We start from the raw sequence: 17,677 nt of genomic DNA on the forward strand, positions 1-17,677 counted from the left end.
TATGACTTCTTGGATGAGTCGTCGTTGTGCTCTTGGGAGTGATTTTGGTTGGCCGGCAACTCCTGGGAAGGTTCACCACTGTTCCAAGTTTTCTCAATTTGTGGATAATGGCTCTAACAGTGGTTCGCTGCAGTCCCAAAGCCTTAGAAATGGCTTTATAATCCTTTCCAGACTGATACATGTCAACTGTTTTGATTCTCATCTGTTCTTGAATTTCTTTAGATCGCGGCATGAAGTGTTGCTCTTTAAGCATGCTTCACGTTGTCAGACAGGTTCTATTTAAGAGATTTCTTGATTCAACAGGTCTGGCAGTAATCAGGCCTGGGTGTGGCTAGTGAAATTTAACTCAGCTTTCTAAAATAATGTGGTTAATTGCAGTTCTTTCATGATTTAACAGGAGGGGGCAATTAATTTTTCACATAGGGCCACGTAAGTTTGGACAGCTTTTTTCCCTTAATAAATGAAATCGTCATTTAAAAACTGCATTTTGTATTTACTTGCATTGTCTTTGTGTAATAAAATTAGTTTTGACTCATTTAGACTCAAGAGTCAAATGTCGCCCATGCTGTTATGTATAGTTGTGCATAGAAGACTGCAAACTTTTTGACGGGCTAGAGGTAGCCTAAATTAACTTAATGAGTCTTGCTCTCCCCAACAGATGAGGCTGAATGCTATGGGTCAGATACGACCCAGTGTGTCCAACGGTCCTATAGCCAACCCCTCACTGCCTATGAACTCTAATTCCACATCCTCCTCTCACCATCCACACTTTGCTCTTTTCTGCACACCATCCGCCCACTCACGATGCGCTGCTCAGCCAATAGCCAACGGACCTGTCCCTGCAAGCCCCACCCCATGCACGGCTGGAACCTTGGGTAACACAGATGCCGTCTCTGTGGGCAATAATCACCTCCCAGGATCGGGGAGCAACGGAAACGTGCCTTACTTGCAGCAAAACACACTACCTCAAAACTGCACAACCCCCACCAGCAGCAGCATGGATGATGAACCGTGGAAAAGCCAACACATCAACTCCACTCAGGTGAGATTAAATGTCCTGGTCGATATGATACGATTGTAATTATCATGTAATGTATGATAAGAAAGTTCTATAGGGTCGATCTGTGTCAAATCAACCACATTTCAGAAACATCTCTAGCTCAAAATTTTAAAAGATAAACATGGTGATGAAAGCCAAAATATTAAATGTCATGGATAAATATTTACCGAGTAGTCCACTGTTTTGTAGAAAGGGTTCAAAATTACAATCTTTACCTGAGATTTGGAGCCAAATTACAGTGGGGTACAAAGGAGTTTAGAAAGATGCATTCAGCATGAAAAATGGATATTCATCTTGATTTTCTGCTTGTCTATTGTGTTTCTCTAGTTTTAAATTCTTAAGGTAGAATATAAGAATAACAATTTCACTGCTTAACCCTGCATTCCTTACACTTTATCTTTATTGCAGGGGCTTCAGAAGAGTCCAGGTTCATATTCAGCAGGTCCCAATGGCGAGCAGCCTTCCTCTTCCGCTGAGACGTCCCAGCCTACCCCGGCAGCCGGCACTGGCGTTCCAAATCAGGTCGGACCTTCGGCCACAGCCAGCGGCACGTTAGCGCAAGAGGCCAGTCACAATCATCTCCGCTCCTCTAGCTCCCCTCACTCTGCTACCTCAGGTGGACAGCAAGGCATGGTGCACACCAAAGAGAGAAAGCCTTCAGGAAACGGGCATTCCGCAGGGACGCCTAACAGCACTGCCACTGCAGAAGGACTGCCTAATCACGTCCATCATGGCCAGACAAACGCTGCTGGGGCGAAACCCTGCTCACCAGCTGTACTTAGTTCAGACAATCCTCAGCTCTCTGCCTTGTTGATTGGAAAAGCCAATGATAGTAATAAAAGTAATGGTGGTGGGTTGACTGCTGCCGGCACAAAGGTTAACAACATTCTCCCAAGTCTGCACCAGGGGCTAAAGGCGCAGGGAAACTCGGTGGCCTCCTCCCCGTGTTCTGCCATGTCCACGGCCACACCCTCACCCAAATCAGCAGACCATCACAGCACTCAGAACAGTGTTAACAGCCTTAACAGCCCCATACTCAATGGCAAAGGTCTGGAGTACTCTCAGAGCCCCTTGAAGGTGGCATCTCCGCTGGTTTGTCATAAACCCAAGCCTCACTCGTTCACCCCGTGGTCTTCTGTCTCCATCTACCCCAGCTCCAGTGACGTGCTCAAAGCATGCAGGTAAGTTACTCATTCCTGTATCCATTTGGGCCTAGTTGTGCAGAATTCCAAACAGATTTCTTGACTGGTTTTGTGCTGATTTTTTGGTTATGGTTATACTAAGCCACCTTGACAGGATTATAAGCTTTTTTTATGTGTGTGCGCGCGCATATAAATTATATAGCTAGACCATATTATCACCTTTTCTGCTATAATTCAAATCCATCCTAGTTGATTTGGTTTAAATCTGCTGTAAAATGGTTTAGGCTGATGATTTGATGTATTGTTTTGATTTGTGCTAGAAAGAGATTTGCAATGGTGAACTGTTAATTATTTGGAAGGTAGTTACATGTTGATATTGGAAGATAAATACTTGTTGATTAGTTATATTTTTTTACAATATATTTTGTCATTGTATAAGCATTGATGTAAAACATCATGGGATGTCTACTAACTATGTTAGGGGTGTTTCTGTTAAATATACAGCTGTGTGTGGTTCTCTTCAAGATGGTCTTTGATTGCTTTCAATACACTGCCAATATAGTAGTTATATATGTACACTACTGTTTAAAAGTTTGTTTAACAGTATGTTTTTTGGTTTGCAAAAATTTATACTTTTATTCAGTGAGGATGCACTAAATTGAGCAAAAGTAACAGTAAAGACATAATTTTTCAAAAGTTTCTATTTGAACGTTCTTTTGAACTTACTATTCAAAGAATCTTGGAGAAAAAAAGTGTATCAAGGTTTCCACAGAAATATTATGCAACGCAACAGTTTTCAAAATTGATGATTATTAAAACGGTTTTGTGACACTAAATACATTAAAACAACAGTATTTCACAATATTAATGCTTTTATTGTATTTTTGATCAAATAAATGTAGCCTTGGTGAGCATAAGATTAGAGGTCGACCGATGTGGGTTTTTCATTGGCCGATGCGATATTTAGAAATCAGGGCGGCCGATATATGGTGCCGATTTTTTTTGCCCGATATGTTTGGCCGATGTTCTTTTTCTTTTTTTCCCCATTCATCTCATAAAAGTGAGTTTGAGCAAATGATTATTGCAGGGTACAAGATAGTAATAGTAGTAGTAGCTAGGGATGGGTCACGATTTTCGAATATTCGATTAGTTGATTTAATTATTGAATATCGAATAGGTTGTGCGATTTATTGTCTTAAAAAATGTCCCCATGTTTTCCGAGCTGATGCAGTGGTCACGCGTTTATATGGCGCTACCAATAACGCACCTAAAAGCTGTCAAAGACAACAGAAGAACACATTCTCACGCGCACGCTTAGGGCTGGACAATAATTCAATATCAATATGTATCGCGATATAATTTTATTCAATAACGGTGATATGATTTTTAAACACATTTCCGATATTTCGATATACATTACCAGAGTTTCCCATACATTGATTTATTTGTAATGTTTGACTTCGTTGAATAAGCATGAGCACTGCACATTTCACAATCATAGCACGGCGCGGGTGTTTTATATTAATGTATCTCTGAAGGGAACCGACTGTCTTCAGAATAGTTTAGATGCCATTTTTATCTGATAAAAGTAGCATTCATGAGCGGAGCTGCTTTGTTTACAGCTATTACTGGAGAAACCGTTAGTTCCACCGCTCTCACAGCGCCTCCTGCTGGCAGACAAGCTGTTTGCATTTTCAATAATAAACCCATTTCCAGCAACATGCTTTGGATCAAATAAATGCAGGCTTGGTGAGCAGAAGATAATTCTTTAAAAAACATTAAAAATCTTACTGTTCAAAAACTTTTGACAGGTATGTTACCCTATAGTTTGAAGTAAAAAATATTAATATTAATAAGGAGAGTCTGAGATTTATTTGACAGTGATTTCACATTTCTTAGTTTATATGAAGGTGAACATTTATTTATTTGTGCCATTTTTTCCCTAAAATACAGTATTATATAGTTTTATAGGAGTAGGTTTCATAGAGTTGGCAAATTAATTTTTCATAAGTTTGTAGGTACAGACATCTGTTGTGGCCGTTCTTGGCCGTTTTTATGAGGCTTTTTTAATAGTGTTCATATCGATATCGGAATTATATCGTATCGACCGAAATTAAGAAATATATCGTGATATAAATTTTGGCCATATCGTCCAGCCCTACGCGCACTGTAGACTTGCGTGGCATAAAAAAAGACTTGTGTAGCATATAACGGTTACAGTAATTTGAGATGATGTCAAATAAGAGCTCTGTGTGGACCACAAACACCCCCGACTGGGTTAGAGGTGTGGCTAAATCCGAATTCAGAAAGGCGCGGAAAACAAATAACGCATTCTACCGAGCCACTAAATGGACATGGTTAGCTGCTTTCTAGCGGTAGCCTGTTACATTATATTACATAACATTTCACTTACCACATAAACGGAGTAACGAGAGATGGCTGATAAGATGTTGGCGAATGATTTGCAGAACATGAGCACCACTGTCAACCATCTAATCTTGTAAAATGTGTGGTAAGTACTGCCGAGTGCTGCTCCGTACGTGTGATAGCGAATCTCAGAAGTGAAAGTAAAAAAACAAGCGCGCGTTCATACGTGATTTCAATCCCCCGCATATTAATAACGGCTCCCTGAGGCTGGAAGTTTATATACAGTATAATTACCCAATGATATAACTGTGACAGAAGATATTGAAGTATGTTTTTCCTCCCATCTCATATCTGTTCCCTTTGGGGTTCCATTTTTTTACAATGGAGATGTCCTAGCTTTATGAGCAGTTGATTTATGCTAATCGACAGACTGTTATGCTAATTAGTGCCGTCATTTGGTTATGTTTATTATATTAATATATTTCAGCACGTTACAATCATGATTGTATGATTCCTTGATTTAAGGTAGCCCATCTTCTGAATTAAACAGTTTATCATACAAATTGAAAGCTTGAATCCCGTCTTTCTCCCTCTCTCTGTGTTTGTGTGTGCACAGTGTTGCCAACTATTTTCAATGGAAAGTAGCTAAACCCTGCTTGAAAAGTAGCTAAACGACGTCATGCGTCATTAGCATATTGATGACGTCATCATGTCGTATTTGCATTCTGCATAATGTCGGTTTTAATATAAGTATATATATATATATATTAATATAAGCGCATGACAAGAATAAACGGTCAAAATTATTTTTCAAATTTAATACAAAGGAGAAGCTGGTAAGTGATTGGTCCGTGGCAACACAGCATGCACATGTGCCGTTCATTCACTGTCAGCTGCTGTGCAGTCACTGGAATGCGCTGCTTGTCTTTCAGTCACTCACTGAACAGAGCAGACGCTCAGAGGGGTGTGACTGCAGTGGGGAAGCAAGACCTCGTGCTTGCGCAGGACCGTACTGGTGACATTAAAGGCGCTTTTCCACTGCGTGGTACGACTCGGTTCGGCTCGGCACGCTTTGCGTTTCCACCAAATAGATATAACTGCAGACCGGAGATCTCCAAAATGGGGCGTGAACTCCAAAAGTGGGCAGAACCTCCAAAATGGGGCGGGGTGTCCTCTCGCAAAGACTTTCACCATTGGCTCTGGCTCCAGCCAATTGTTATTGACTTACATTTCAAAATAAAACTTTATAAATTAAACATTGTTTCTAGTTCATCTAAAATAAAATATGCTATACAAGTAAATATTCTCAGTGAGAGCAGAGCCCAAAGCTCGTGGCCAGTGCTGTTCGGACTGGAGTTTGAACCTCTTCTTAATGATATAAACGGGAATCACCCACGAGCTCTCCCGCCAGTCGTCCCAGCGCAGCGCAGGTGAAAGATTTTACTCTATAGCTTTGTTCTAAGCAGCGGGGGCGTCCCGGGGCTCGAAATTCGCAGGGTAGGAGGGGTTAGTGATGCTGGGTGTAACTAAAAAGGTGCCATTGTCCGGTGAGGTCCGGTTGGGGAGTTGCGGAACGATCTCGTATCGCATAATCTTATTAACTGTTTATCTCCTGAACTGCAACTTTCTTTACCGTGCTATTCAGCGCCAATCCCGCAGTGCAGTCAATTTCGCTGGTTAAGGTTAGGGTTAGGTGTGGGGTAGGTTTAGGAGTTAGCATTTTTTGTAGCATAGTGTAGGAAATCAACTTTAATTGACAACCAATAAAATCTTTAGAATCAGCTAGGGGGCAGAGTTTGCACTGAAGTGGATTGGGGGGAAAAGTGCGCATGTGTGTCATGTGCCTGTCTGTCAATGGGAGGAAGCCACGCCCTATTTTGGAGCTTCCACCCCGTTTTGGAGTTCCCGCCCCCATTTGGAGATCTCCAGGCTGCAGTTATACCCTTCTTGTTTCCACTGCAGTTCAGTACCGCTTTACAGTGGGTGGGATTATTCACATGTCGTTATAGTTGCGCCGCCTCTATTACCACGACTCCTAAAAATAAAACGTTTTCATTCCGCGTCGCCCTATCAAGCTCTCGCTGGATCCGCTCCTCTGCTATCAACGAGAGGAACGTCTGTTCTTCCACAACAGACAACAAAACTTTTTGGTTGTTAAAAAAAGGTGCGCTCGTTCAAAACGGTTGCGTTCGATCCTTCACTGGCTGTGCTGATTTAAATCTAATGGTTCTTTTGTGTTTGTGTCGCAAGTTCAGTGACGCAGGTAGTGACGATTCTCTCCGGCCAATCCGTGATCAGCAGAGTTTACACGTCATGTTTTGGTAACGGTATGGTTCACTTGGAACCCCAACCGAGGTGGTACTAAAACAAGTACCAGGTACTGTACCCAGTGGAAAAAAAGTTGCTAAATCTAGCGACAAAGTCGCCAAGTTGGCAGCACTGCATGCATGCAGGGGAGAGGGGTGCGATTTTCGAATAATAGTTGAATAATACCCAGCGATTTTCGAATATTATTTTTGCTTGGAATGCCCATCCCTAGTTGTAGCCCAATTTAGAGTAATAATACATGGCTCAAAACTTAAGCACCTTCTCAAAACAGTTCTGAAGCATGCTTTTTGTTTATGTTTGCTGACAGACACCAGTGTTTCCCACAGACTTCAAATTAATTCTCTGCCAGCAGGAGGTGCTTTGGGAGCTGGAGATATAGCGTTTTCCCCAGTAACGGCTGTAATCAAATAAGCGCTGCACTCACAAATGCTACTTTATCAGGCATTACAAGAAAGACGAATGACATTGAAATGACATCGAAGCTTCTTTTGACATCTAAGCTTTTCTGAAGACAGTCGGTTCTTTTCAAAGATACATTCATATAAAAAAACACCCGCGCTGCATTTTAATTTTGAAACGTGAAGCACTCATTTTATTCAACGAAGTATAAGCCTTTTGGAAAATCTATTTGTGGCGGTCAGTTTTGATATTGTGACTAGTCGCCACAAATTACTCAATGTATATGAAACACTGGACACTGCTATAAGTCAAATGGCCATAGTGATAACAAAAATAAAAGATTTCACACATTACTCAGCCTGCTGCTCATAACTGCTTAAGAGTGCACTGGCCACGAGCGTTGACATCGTGGATGCTATTGTCGGACCCACACACACATTTCATGAGGAAAGTTAACGTGCATGTTATAATCAGCCCAGAATTTTTGTCTGAATTGAACGCGTTCCTACTTTCACATGCAAATGACTTATGCACTTATGAATATGATAACTTTCCGGCATCAATTCTAGTAGGATAAAACGTAATTCCGCTTTCGAAATGGTCTGTTTTGCCCTGCCAATAGCTGAAGCTGTATATGAACAAGCCGCGGCTGCAGAGTGTGAGTTGCTCCATCTCTCACGCAGCCTCAGAGGGAGTTCCACAACAACGCTTAGCTGCCCACAGGTGCGCCTGCCTATAAATCGGCCTAATTTGCAGCACAATCGGCCGATGCCGTTTAATTAAAAAATGCCAAAAATCAATCAATCGGTCGACCTCTACATAAGAGGCATTCAAAATGTAATGCCTTACAGACCCTAAACTTTTACACAGCAGTGTATGCACAGGTTTATTTGTTTGTTTATTTATTGTAGTGTTCATTTCATATGCACAGATTTGTTTGTTTATTGGAGTGCTAATTTCATATGCATTTGTTAACCCATCTAGTGTCGAGTAGTAAGCAAAACTGATAAATCCATGCTTGCAAAAACATTTTTTATGAAAAAAGCTATTACATCATTAAAAATTGTAGCGAAGGTGCTTCACTACCCAACAACACCGAGACTAAGCTGAAGAAAATGTCAGGCAGAGTCAACTTCACAATCACCAAGGTTCCGCTTCCATACAAAAACCAGCATGACTACACTCCAGCCTCACAGCTGTAATTATTTAGAGAAATTTTAGTTACTGAACTTTTGACCCTCTGCTGTGTTGTTTAATGTGGGACATTTCCTCAGTGCTTCCAGTCTTATTACACTGTTTGTTTTGACTGGAAGGGCTGTTGATAGGGAAGGACATTGCCAGTATGTCTCTCCGTCTCTAGTGATCTGGCTTATGGCTCCACCTGTGTCTAGAAAGCAACAGCACATGTACTGACCCTCAATGTCCCTGTCATGTTGACGAGAATACATCAGAGATTACAGTCTTCACCGTAGCATGCAATCAATTAAAATTAGATTTGGATAATGTAAAATATGTTGTTATGTTATGTTATGTTTTGTGTTATGTACAGCCATTTGGACGTGCTAATGAATATCTCATGAAAATTATTTTGCAGAAACCTGGGGAAGAATGGTGTGTCCAGTAACAGCATCTTGCTAGACAAGTGTCCCCCTCCACGGTTACCACCTGCACCCTTCCCTCTTCTGCCAAAGGACAAGCTCAATCCTCCCACCCCTAGTATTTATGTGAGTAAAACATCACCATAATCTGACACGGTGCAGCCTGGTTGCTCTCTATCTACTCTTTCTAGTATTACTTGCCGTCATGCTATTTACAAGTCAAAATACAAGGCAAAAAGGTCCAGTTGCACCGATTAAAGGCATTTGTTGCCATGGAAAAGAAGTCAACTTTGTTTGACCTTAATTTTATGCTTGCACAATTACACCTTTTTTTTTTTTTTAAGTTCCAAGCTTTTATTTTCTCCAGTCAAATAAATCTACTTTTTAAATCCTTGGCAGTTGGAGAACAAGAGGGACGCTTTCTTTCCGCCGCTACACCAGTTCTGCACAAACGCAGCCAACCCCGCTACAGTGATCCGTGGCCTGGCTGGAGCACTCAAACTAGGTGAGAGTGCATTTCTGGGCGCTTGTGCACATTTGAGTGCTTGCCAAAGCACTGTGTATGTGTGAGCGTTGATCTGTGGTCTGTATTATTTTAATTGACCCTTTTATGGGTTTTGTTGCATATTAGCACCTTTGTTTAAATTATTATGTTGTAGTTTTGTGTCTGAGCATTCGCTCAGAAGACATTTAACTAGCAAAAAGTGAGTTTTGGCACACGTTTCAGGATGACTTGGGTGTAAATGACGACAGCACCATCTGCATGTTGAAAGTGTCATTACATGGGAGCATCCCCACCACAGAAAAAAACTGCAGCAGGGTTCATCTTAAATTTAGTTTTTATGTACCTGCTCTTCAAACCTCATAAATGACATGATGGAATATATACTTTTGCTTTCAGATGGCCTCTAATGGTCACCTTTCTACAGAAAGTAGAAGTACTTTGGGGGAAATTGACATAAAATTTTTAATTTAGATTCTGACTGATATTGTATGCTTGTTTATTGTGCTGTCATGGACTATCAATGTTAGACATTATATATTTCATCATTACTGTGTGGCAAGTTGCTGTTTGGGAAATTTTTGCCATTTGGACAAAATTTGTATACTGCCTGTCATGTCAAATGGCAAAAAAAGTGTTGTTTGTCCATATTTGTCTACATATGGCCTCAATCTATGTGTAAGGTTTTAAAATCTAAACCTCATATTCATGTTCGAGTTGTAGAAAAGGTGTGGCAGTTTGGTTGAATTCTTCAGTGTAATGATGGTTTATATGCAGGTGGCCTAATTTCGATTCCAGCACTTTTTTCCCCTCCCGTTGTCACTAGTTGCTACTTTAAAAATGCTGAATTCTCTTCATATCTTAAACATGCAAAAAAGGAATCCCCTTCTGAAATTATTATTATTGTTTAATAATTAAATATTTAATTAATACATTTATTTCTGTTTTTACCCTTTGTTTTCATCAGTTGACATTTTGGTGTCTTTCTCTTCATGTCAGACCTAGGATTGTTCTCTACCAAGACTCTGGTGGATGCCAACCCAGAGCACCTGGTGGAGGTGAGGACTCAGTTATCTCAGCCCACTGATGAGAACTGGGATGTGACGGGAAGCAGAAAGATGTGGTGTTTTGAGAGCAGTCGGTCTCACACCACCATCGCTAGATACGCTCAGTACCAGGCCTCGTCTTTCCAGGAATCATTGCGGGTGAGTCGTCATAATTCCCACATTAAGAAAAAAACATGCAATCCCAAGATGTCTGGAGATTAGCTTAATATTAATGGATTCAGTTTAATGGGGAAATTTTGTTTGGAACAAAAAAAAATTCAACTCTCTACTTAAAAATAATTGCCACAATTTTCCACTCTTGATTGTCCATTGGCTCTGGACTGGTGCCAGTATGTCAACAATCTACATTTCCTCCTCATGCCAAGAGTTTGGCTGTGTGTATGTTTTTGTGTGACCATCATGTCATTTGGGAGTTTTTTTTTTCCCACTAAGATTTTTGACAATGGTGCATTAGCACTTTCTGAAGCAATCCAAAAACCTGAAGCGTTTGCTCTCAGCCAGCTGTGTTGGAGATATAGGCAGACATTGAATGCTGTTGATACTGAGAAACGCTTCGTGATTGGTGCTTGGATTCTAATGGTTGCTTTTTTACATTTCTTTTAATGTAACAGGAGGAAAATGAAAAGAAAGGGCAGAAAGACCACTCAGACACAGAATCTGCTCCGTCAGAAAAGTAAGTCCATGTTCAATTAAAGTCTAAATGTTTGAAACGCTTTTGACAGAACCATAGTCTGTAACTGGAGCCTGCGTTTGTTTCAGTGTGGTCCACAGAAGAAGAGGTCCCTTTAAGCATATCAAGTTTGGGACCAACATTGACTTGTCAGATGAGAAAAAGTAAGTGCTCACTGGCTTTGTTCCCCTTCTAAGCAGTCAAGCGCAAACCATCTAATATGCCATACAAAGTTGCAGATCTGCTCGCGCATTAAAGGATTAGTTCACTCCAGAATTCAAATTTCCTGATACTTTACTCACCCCCATGTCATCCAAGATGTTAATGTCTTTCGTTCTTCAGTCAAAAAGAAATTAAGGTTTTTGAGGAAAATATTCCAGAACTTTTGTCCATATAGTGGAATTTAATGGTGGCCAATGGGTTGAAGGTCCAGAATGCAGTTTCATTGCACTCTGGGAATAAGACCCTTATTCATCTTAATTTCTTAATTTTGACTGAAGAAAGAAATACATTAGCATCTTGGATGACATGGGGGTGTGTAAATTCAAAGAATCAGGAAATCAGAAATGTTTAATTCTGGAGTGAACTAATCCTTTAAAGTCCCAAAGTCATTGTGAAGCTGTAACTTTTTTAATGAAAATGCATTTGCAGGCACAATATTTGGTTGTAAAATTGAAGATATATATTAGATATATTATTATTATTACAGTTTAACCCTCATGTTGTGTTCCTGTCGTTTTGAGCAACGTTAGATTTTCATTCTAGTTATTGTTAACACATTGGACTAAACTTACTGACTCTGAGGTGAATAAGCTTAAATCAATAAGGCCCATGACCAATCCTAATTGAAAGAAAACAAGAGATTTACAAGCATTTCTTTAAAAGGCCTGTCATTTTTGACCAGTGACCCTAAATTGGGTAAAGGATTTTCAGCACAAAAGTTAAAATAGGCTTTTTCTATTTTTAGACTTTTTAAAATTGAACATTATAGTTGTGGTAGTAGACTGGAGTGTTGAATAGAGCTTCCTAATGTGCTAATTTTGTCATTTAGAAAGGTTCTTATTACTTTCCTGGATAAATGAGAAATATTTCTTAGTAGAAAATGATTGCAGCTTCAAGAAGTGGGGAACAGCTACAGTGCTGTTTTCGGTTTCTGTAGTATCGATTACACATTTATTTATTGTAAATAGTTTTTTGTCGTCTATTTATAATAGAATTAGTTACAATAATTTGTAACAAATGTCTTTACAGTAATTCTTGATCAATTTGATGAATTCTAGGATAGTAGTCACCTTGCAGAATCTGAAATAACTAATCTTTTAAACACTTGTTTCTTTAATGGTCAAATGTCCTTTATAAAAGCATTAAGCCACTTGAGTTCATGAAATGTTTTTTACCATGGTGAAAAGGCACTCAGCTTCATGTTGTGCTTAATAACCTTTAACAGTAATAAAATCACTTTAATGCATGCCTCATGTGGTTTAGTGCTTCATCAAGATGCTCTAGAGAGTTTAATTGAAGTCTGAAGGAGGATTGCGAGTGTTAAATGGGCCTTTTCAGACCTCTTGCCGTGTTCAGACAGACTCCTAGAGTTATGAGGGAACAGGGGACATGTTCGGTCGCTGCATCTGACCTCTTCGCCCTGTGGTCTTGCAGATGGAAGCTGCAGCTGGCTGAGTTGAGTAAGCTGCCTGCCTTCGTGCGGGTGGTGTCTGCAGGGAATCTGCTCAGTCATGTGGGCCACACCATTCTCGGCATGAACACAGTCCAGCTCTATATGAAGGTCCCAGGCAGCAGGACACCAGGTCAGCTCATTGGCACGCAAGCACATGCACATCTCGCCGTGCTTTATCTAGACGTTTCTCAAATACAGACGTTACAGAATTACGTGAAAGTCGGGATGTTAATCAAAAATATTTATTTTTCCATTCAGGTCATCAAGAAAATAACAACTTCTGCTCTGTGAACATTAACATCGGCCCTGGAGATTGTGAATGGTTTGCTGTTCCTGAGTCGTACTGGGGTGTCATAAATGACTTCTGTGAAAAGTAAGCACAATCAAAAATGCTTTAATTCTGCTAAAACACCGTATTTTTTATGTTTTACCATAAGTTTAATGTAAAATATGAATTTAAGCTTGTTTGTAAGTCTATGTCTTACTGACTGACATATTATTTATGCAGGAATAATATAAATTACCTAATGGGCTCATGGTGGCCAAATCTAGAGGACTTGTATGAGGCCGATGTTCCAGTGTATCGCTTTATCCAGCGACCAGGTGATCTGGTCTGGCTCAATACAGGCACTGTGCATTGGGTTCAGGCTATTGGCTGGTGCAACAACATTGCCTGGAATGTAGGACCACTCACTGGTAAATATGTTGAGTTGCTTATTACTGATATTGGACCACCAGGGGCCAAAAGGGGCATATGATTGAAAATATGTGCACACCGTACGGACACTCTAGACCAGGGGTCTTTAACTAAAATGATGATGGACTAGTAATGAACTCTCTTCACCAGCCGAGGTCCGGACAATTGTATATAAAAACAGTATATGGTTTTTGCCAGACCAGGGTATCTGCAGGATATTTAAGCTTAAATTCAAGACTTTTAAAGACCTTTTCAAGACCTGCACACACACACACAAAAAAAAAAAATTAAAATGACTGTAAAAAGCATGATTTACAGTTCAGATGCAGGTTTTCACAAAAACAAAAGGTTTTATAAAATGATAAACTTGACATTTCAGCCTTTAAGATTCAAAGGTATCAATTCTTATAATTTAAACAAGTATTATTTATTAAATAACATATAAATATATTTTACAGTCTTAATTGTTTACATTTTTATAATACATTATCTTGTCGATCCACCAGTTCACATTTACAACGCTGTTTTTGCTGCTTAAAAACATAGGTTGATTTTCACATTGGTCTTTGACAACCGCAGACAAAATGGAAAGTCATTCTCTTCCAGCAGGTGGCGCTTTCGGAACGGCAGTACACAAAGCAGTGCAGCAGCTTACTTTGAAAGTGCAATGCTCATATTCAATGAATAGCCTTTTGAAGGCTCACAATTCTTGTCATTCTGTCCCCCTCCTGAAATCATAATTAAGACTTTCTTGTACCATTTAAGACTTTTTAAGGACCCGTCAACTTTCCTAAATTTTGAAAATGTCATTTATTTATTTCATTGTCAAAAGCCTTCACGGTCCGCATGGACCCATCTCGCAGTCTGGATTCGGACCAGAGTCCGCAAGTTACATGTTACTAAAGAAGGATACATATATTTAATTTTAAAAGGCCATGAATAAAACAACAAAATGCTGTCTTGGTATGCAGCTCACTTGGTTTTAAACAGTTATGCATATCAATTTTAAAGAAGGTGATATTTTATGGCCCAAGTAAAATATAATAATAAAAGTGAAACATAATATCAGTATATTTGATAAAGCCTTAAACCTTAAGTTAAAGTGTAGTTCATCTATTTGTTAACTGTTCAAAGCGTTTAATTCTTATTTGTTCTTCCTCAGCGCATCAGTACAAGTTAGCTGTGGAACGCTTTGAGTGGAACAAACTCCAGAGTGTCAAATCCATCGTTCCCATGATTCACCTCTCTTGGAACATGGCCAGGAACATCAAAGTGTCAGACCACAAACTCTTTGAGATGATCAAGTGAGTCTACTGCACCACATTTATGAATGTGGTTCTTTGAGAGGTCAAAATGATGAAGTTTAGCGTGACTGAAATTTCAAGCAGATTAATGGAAGTGTTAAATACGGTCTGTTCCTGCTCCTCAGGTATTGTTTGTTGAGGACACTAAAGCAGTGTCAGACGTTGAGGGAGGCGCTTATAGCTGCTGGAAAAGAGCTAGTTTGGCATGGAAGGACCAAGGATGAACCTGCTCACTACTGCAGCATCTGTGAGGTGTGTATTCTTCACCAAAGGTTCTTTATATTTGAATTGCTTGTAAGTTGTAAATAATAGCCAATAGTTTACACTCAAGAAAGAAATGTTTTGAAAATAATTGAAATTAATAAATGTTTTGACATTTGTTTGAAATTACATAATCGTCACATGAGGTGAAGACTTATGTCATATCAGTCGTCTAGAAAAAGCTCTTTTTAGATTACTCATAATGGATATATCAGGAAATGTTTAAAATGGACTTTGTCAACCCTAAAAAAATTATTAAAATAGTGCTGTCAAATGATTAATCGCAATTAAACGCATCCAAAATAAAAGATTGTTTACATAATATATATGTACGTGTACTCTGTATATTTATTATGTATGTATAAATATGCACACATACAGTATATATATTTAAAATATTTACATGTATATACATTTATATATTTGAAGAGTTTGGTTCCAAAACGCAATAAACGCCTTATATATATATATTTTTTTTTTTAAGTTTCCGCCAAAATCGGTATTGTATCTGGTCGGTATTGAAAAGTCAATTTTTAATTTTACACAAAAATGCGATATCCGCCGAGTTAATCTGTCATGTTTTCTCCCTTTTTTTTCCCAAACCGTGACAAATGCCAGTCTCCCTTTTCTGCAGAATGCGATATATCCGCTCAACCAATCACAGCACACCATTCCACGCACTGTAAACGGTAACAGCCAATCACAGTGCACCATTCCACGCACTCTAGACAGTAATGGCGGCGCTTTGAATACACCCGGCATCCTAGTTTTCCTCATCTATTTTGTACTTTGTGATCAACAAACAAACAAAAAAATTAGGGCTGCACGATAAATCGCATGTGACTGTCATGCGCGTCTCGTCAGTAAAGCCGGTTCTGTGATTAATAGTAAATCTCCATCACATGCTTTCAGATGGAGCGGCACTAAATACACAGAGCCATAGATCACTGCTATATCATACTGCGTTCATAATAACAGATGTCAGTGTAAGTGTTTTTATTTATGCCATTAATGTTTTTTTAATACAGCGTATAACACTAGTCAACTAAATGAATGTAACATAGCAAAGATGAATGCACTTTTGGAAGTTGAATGTAAGGGAAATGTCATTTTGAAATTTCTGTGGTTTAATGTGATATTGTTGTTCATGATGATATTTTCTTTTATGTTTGTAATTAATTTATAGCATTAACAAGATGACCCGTTGAGTTCATTTTGGGAGCGATAACTGAATGAATGTATTTTTTGTCCAGTGCCTGCATATAAGATTAGTATTGACCAAGTTCAGAGGCTGCCATATGTGGATCAACTTACTATGTTGTGTATTTTCAACAGTTTCAATATGAAAAATAACTTTTATATTGATTCAATGGATTTATTGCATTTTGGGGGGAAAATAATAAAATTTTATAATAAATCTTTGAAACTCAAAATCTGGATTTGAATTTTTAATGTTATCATAACCTAAAAATGCTATGTGAAAGTTTGAAACAGAAAATAGTGGTTTTCATCTTGCCACTTTCTTGGTAAGAAAACACATTTTTACTCAAATTAATCAAAATGGATTTATTGCGTTTGAGAACCAAACTCTTCATTTATGTTCTTATATATAAAATATATACATATTTTTCTTAAATGTATACATGCATGTGTTTGTATTTATATATAGATATTAAATATTCACAGTATACACACATTATGTAAACAAAAACTTTTATTTTGGATGTGATTAATCGTTTGACAGCACTAATTAAAAATAATTAAATTCTTTAAATGCCTCGAAAAAATCATGGAAATGTCAACAAGTATTTAAGTATATTATTTAAAATATTTCTAGTTATGCTCAGCTTTGAGATATTTCTTTGGCTTGAAATTTTTACTTTGCAAATGTGATTTCTATTTAAATTGATTTTTTTAACATTGTTATCATTTAATCACAAACAATTGGAAGCATCATAAAAAAAAGTGGTTGGAGAAGACCTCTGTGTTTGTTCTACATGACCATCATGTTGAGATCACATTGACCATGGATGAAATATGCCTGTGATGTTGAATGTTGAAATATATCAATTTTTCGATTCTAGAGTTTCTTTTTTCTAGTAACTTCATACTAGGCTTTATTTTTAGATCCTAGAAATTTTATACAAGGCTTTGTGAAGTCAACATTCCAAGTTTTTCTTGACACTTTGTTTACCATTAGGTAATTAATATTATAAATACAATATTTTTACACTTTCACCAGTTTTGTTGTTTGTTTGTTTTTGCCTTAAAACCGGGTTTTGCCAAAAACATAAAAATTACATTTAAGGGTTGTTATTAGTTTTTATTTCAGTTCATTTTAATTATATTAATGAGATTATTTAATTATATTATTCCATTTTCATTTGATTGGGTCTTTTCTATTCATGCACATTTTTTGTTATCGCAGGTGGAGGTCTTTGATCTGCTGTTTGTCACCAGTGAGAGTAACTCATGTAAAACGTACGTGGTGCACTGCCAGGGCTGTGCTCGGAGATGCAGCCCTAACCTTGAGAACTTTGTGGTTTTAGAGCAGTACAGAATTGAGGACCTCACGCACGTGTGTGACCAGTTCACATTAGTAAGTCT

General features: G+C 38.5%; 1 protein-coding gene across 9 annotated transcripts in view; it reads left to right on the forward strand.

Moving 5' to 3' along the window:
• kdm6a (lysine (K)-specific demethylase 6A) overlaps positions 1 to 17,677 on the forward strand; it is a 79,972-nt gene that overhangs the window by 61,244 nt on the left and 1,051 nt on the right. For 8 of the 9 annotated variants that reach the window (XM_016251287.1, XM_016251289.1, XM_016251288.1 and 5 more), the window contains 13 exons: positions 659 to 1,042; positions 1,469 to 2,241; positions 8,891 to 9,020; positions 9,294 to 9,399; positions 10,396 to 10,601; positions 11,075 to 11,136; positions 11,223 to 11,297; positions 12,790 to 12,938; positions 13,067 to 13,181; positions 13,317 to 13,504; positions 14,668 to 14,809; positions 14,935 to 15,061; positions 17,499 to 17,669. In XM_016251287.1, the coding sequence (XP_016106773.1) occupies positions 659 to 1,042; positions 1,469 to 2,241; positions 8,891 to 9,020; positions 9,294 to 9,399; positions 10,396 to 10,601; positions 11,075 to 11,136; positions 11,223 to 11,297; positions 12,790 to 12,938; positions 13,067 to 13,181; positions 13,317 to 13,504; positions 14,668 to 14,809; positions 14,935 to 15,061; positions 17,499 to 17,669 (2,628 nt within the window). Of the gene's footprint in view, positions 1 to 658; positions 1,043 to 1,468; positions 2,242 to 8,890; positions 9,021 to 9,293; positions 9,400 to 10,395; positions 10,602 to 11,074; positions 11,137 to 11,222; positions 11,298 to 12,789; positions 12,939 to 13,066; positions 13,182 to 13,316; positions 13,705 to 14,667; positions 14,810 to 14,934; positions 15,062 to 17,498; positions 17,670 to 17,677 lie in introns of those variants that run through there. The other variant, XM_016251295.1, reaches the window with a different exon arrangement.

This window comes from Sinocyclocheilus grahami, unplaced genomic scaffold (genome assembly GCF_001515645.1).
Source record: "Sinocyclocheilus grahami isolate Dianchi unplaced genomic scaffold, SAMN03320097.WGS_v1.1 scaffold1036.1, whole genome shotgun sequence".
Taxonomy (NCBI): Eukaryota; Metazoa; Chordata; class Actinopteri; order Cypriniformes; family Cyprinidae; genus Sinocyclocheilus; species Sinocyclocheilus grahami.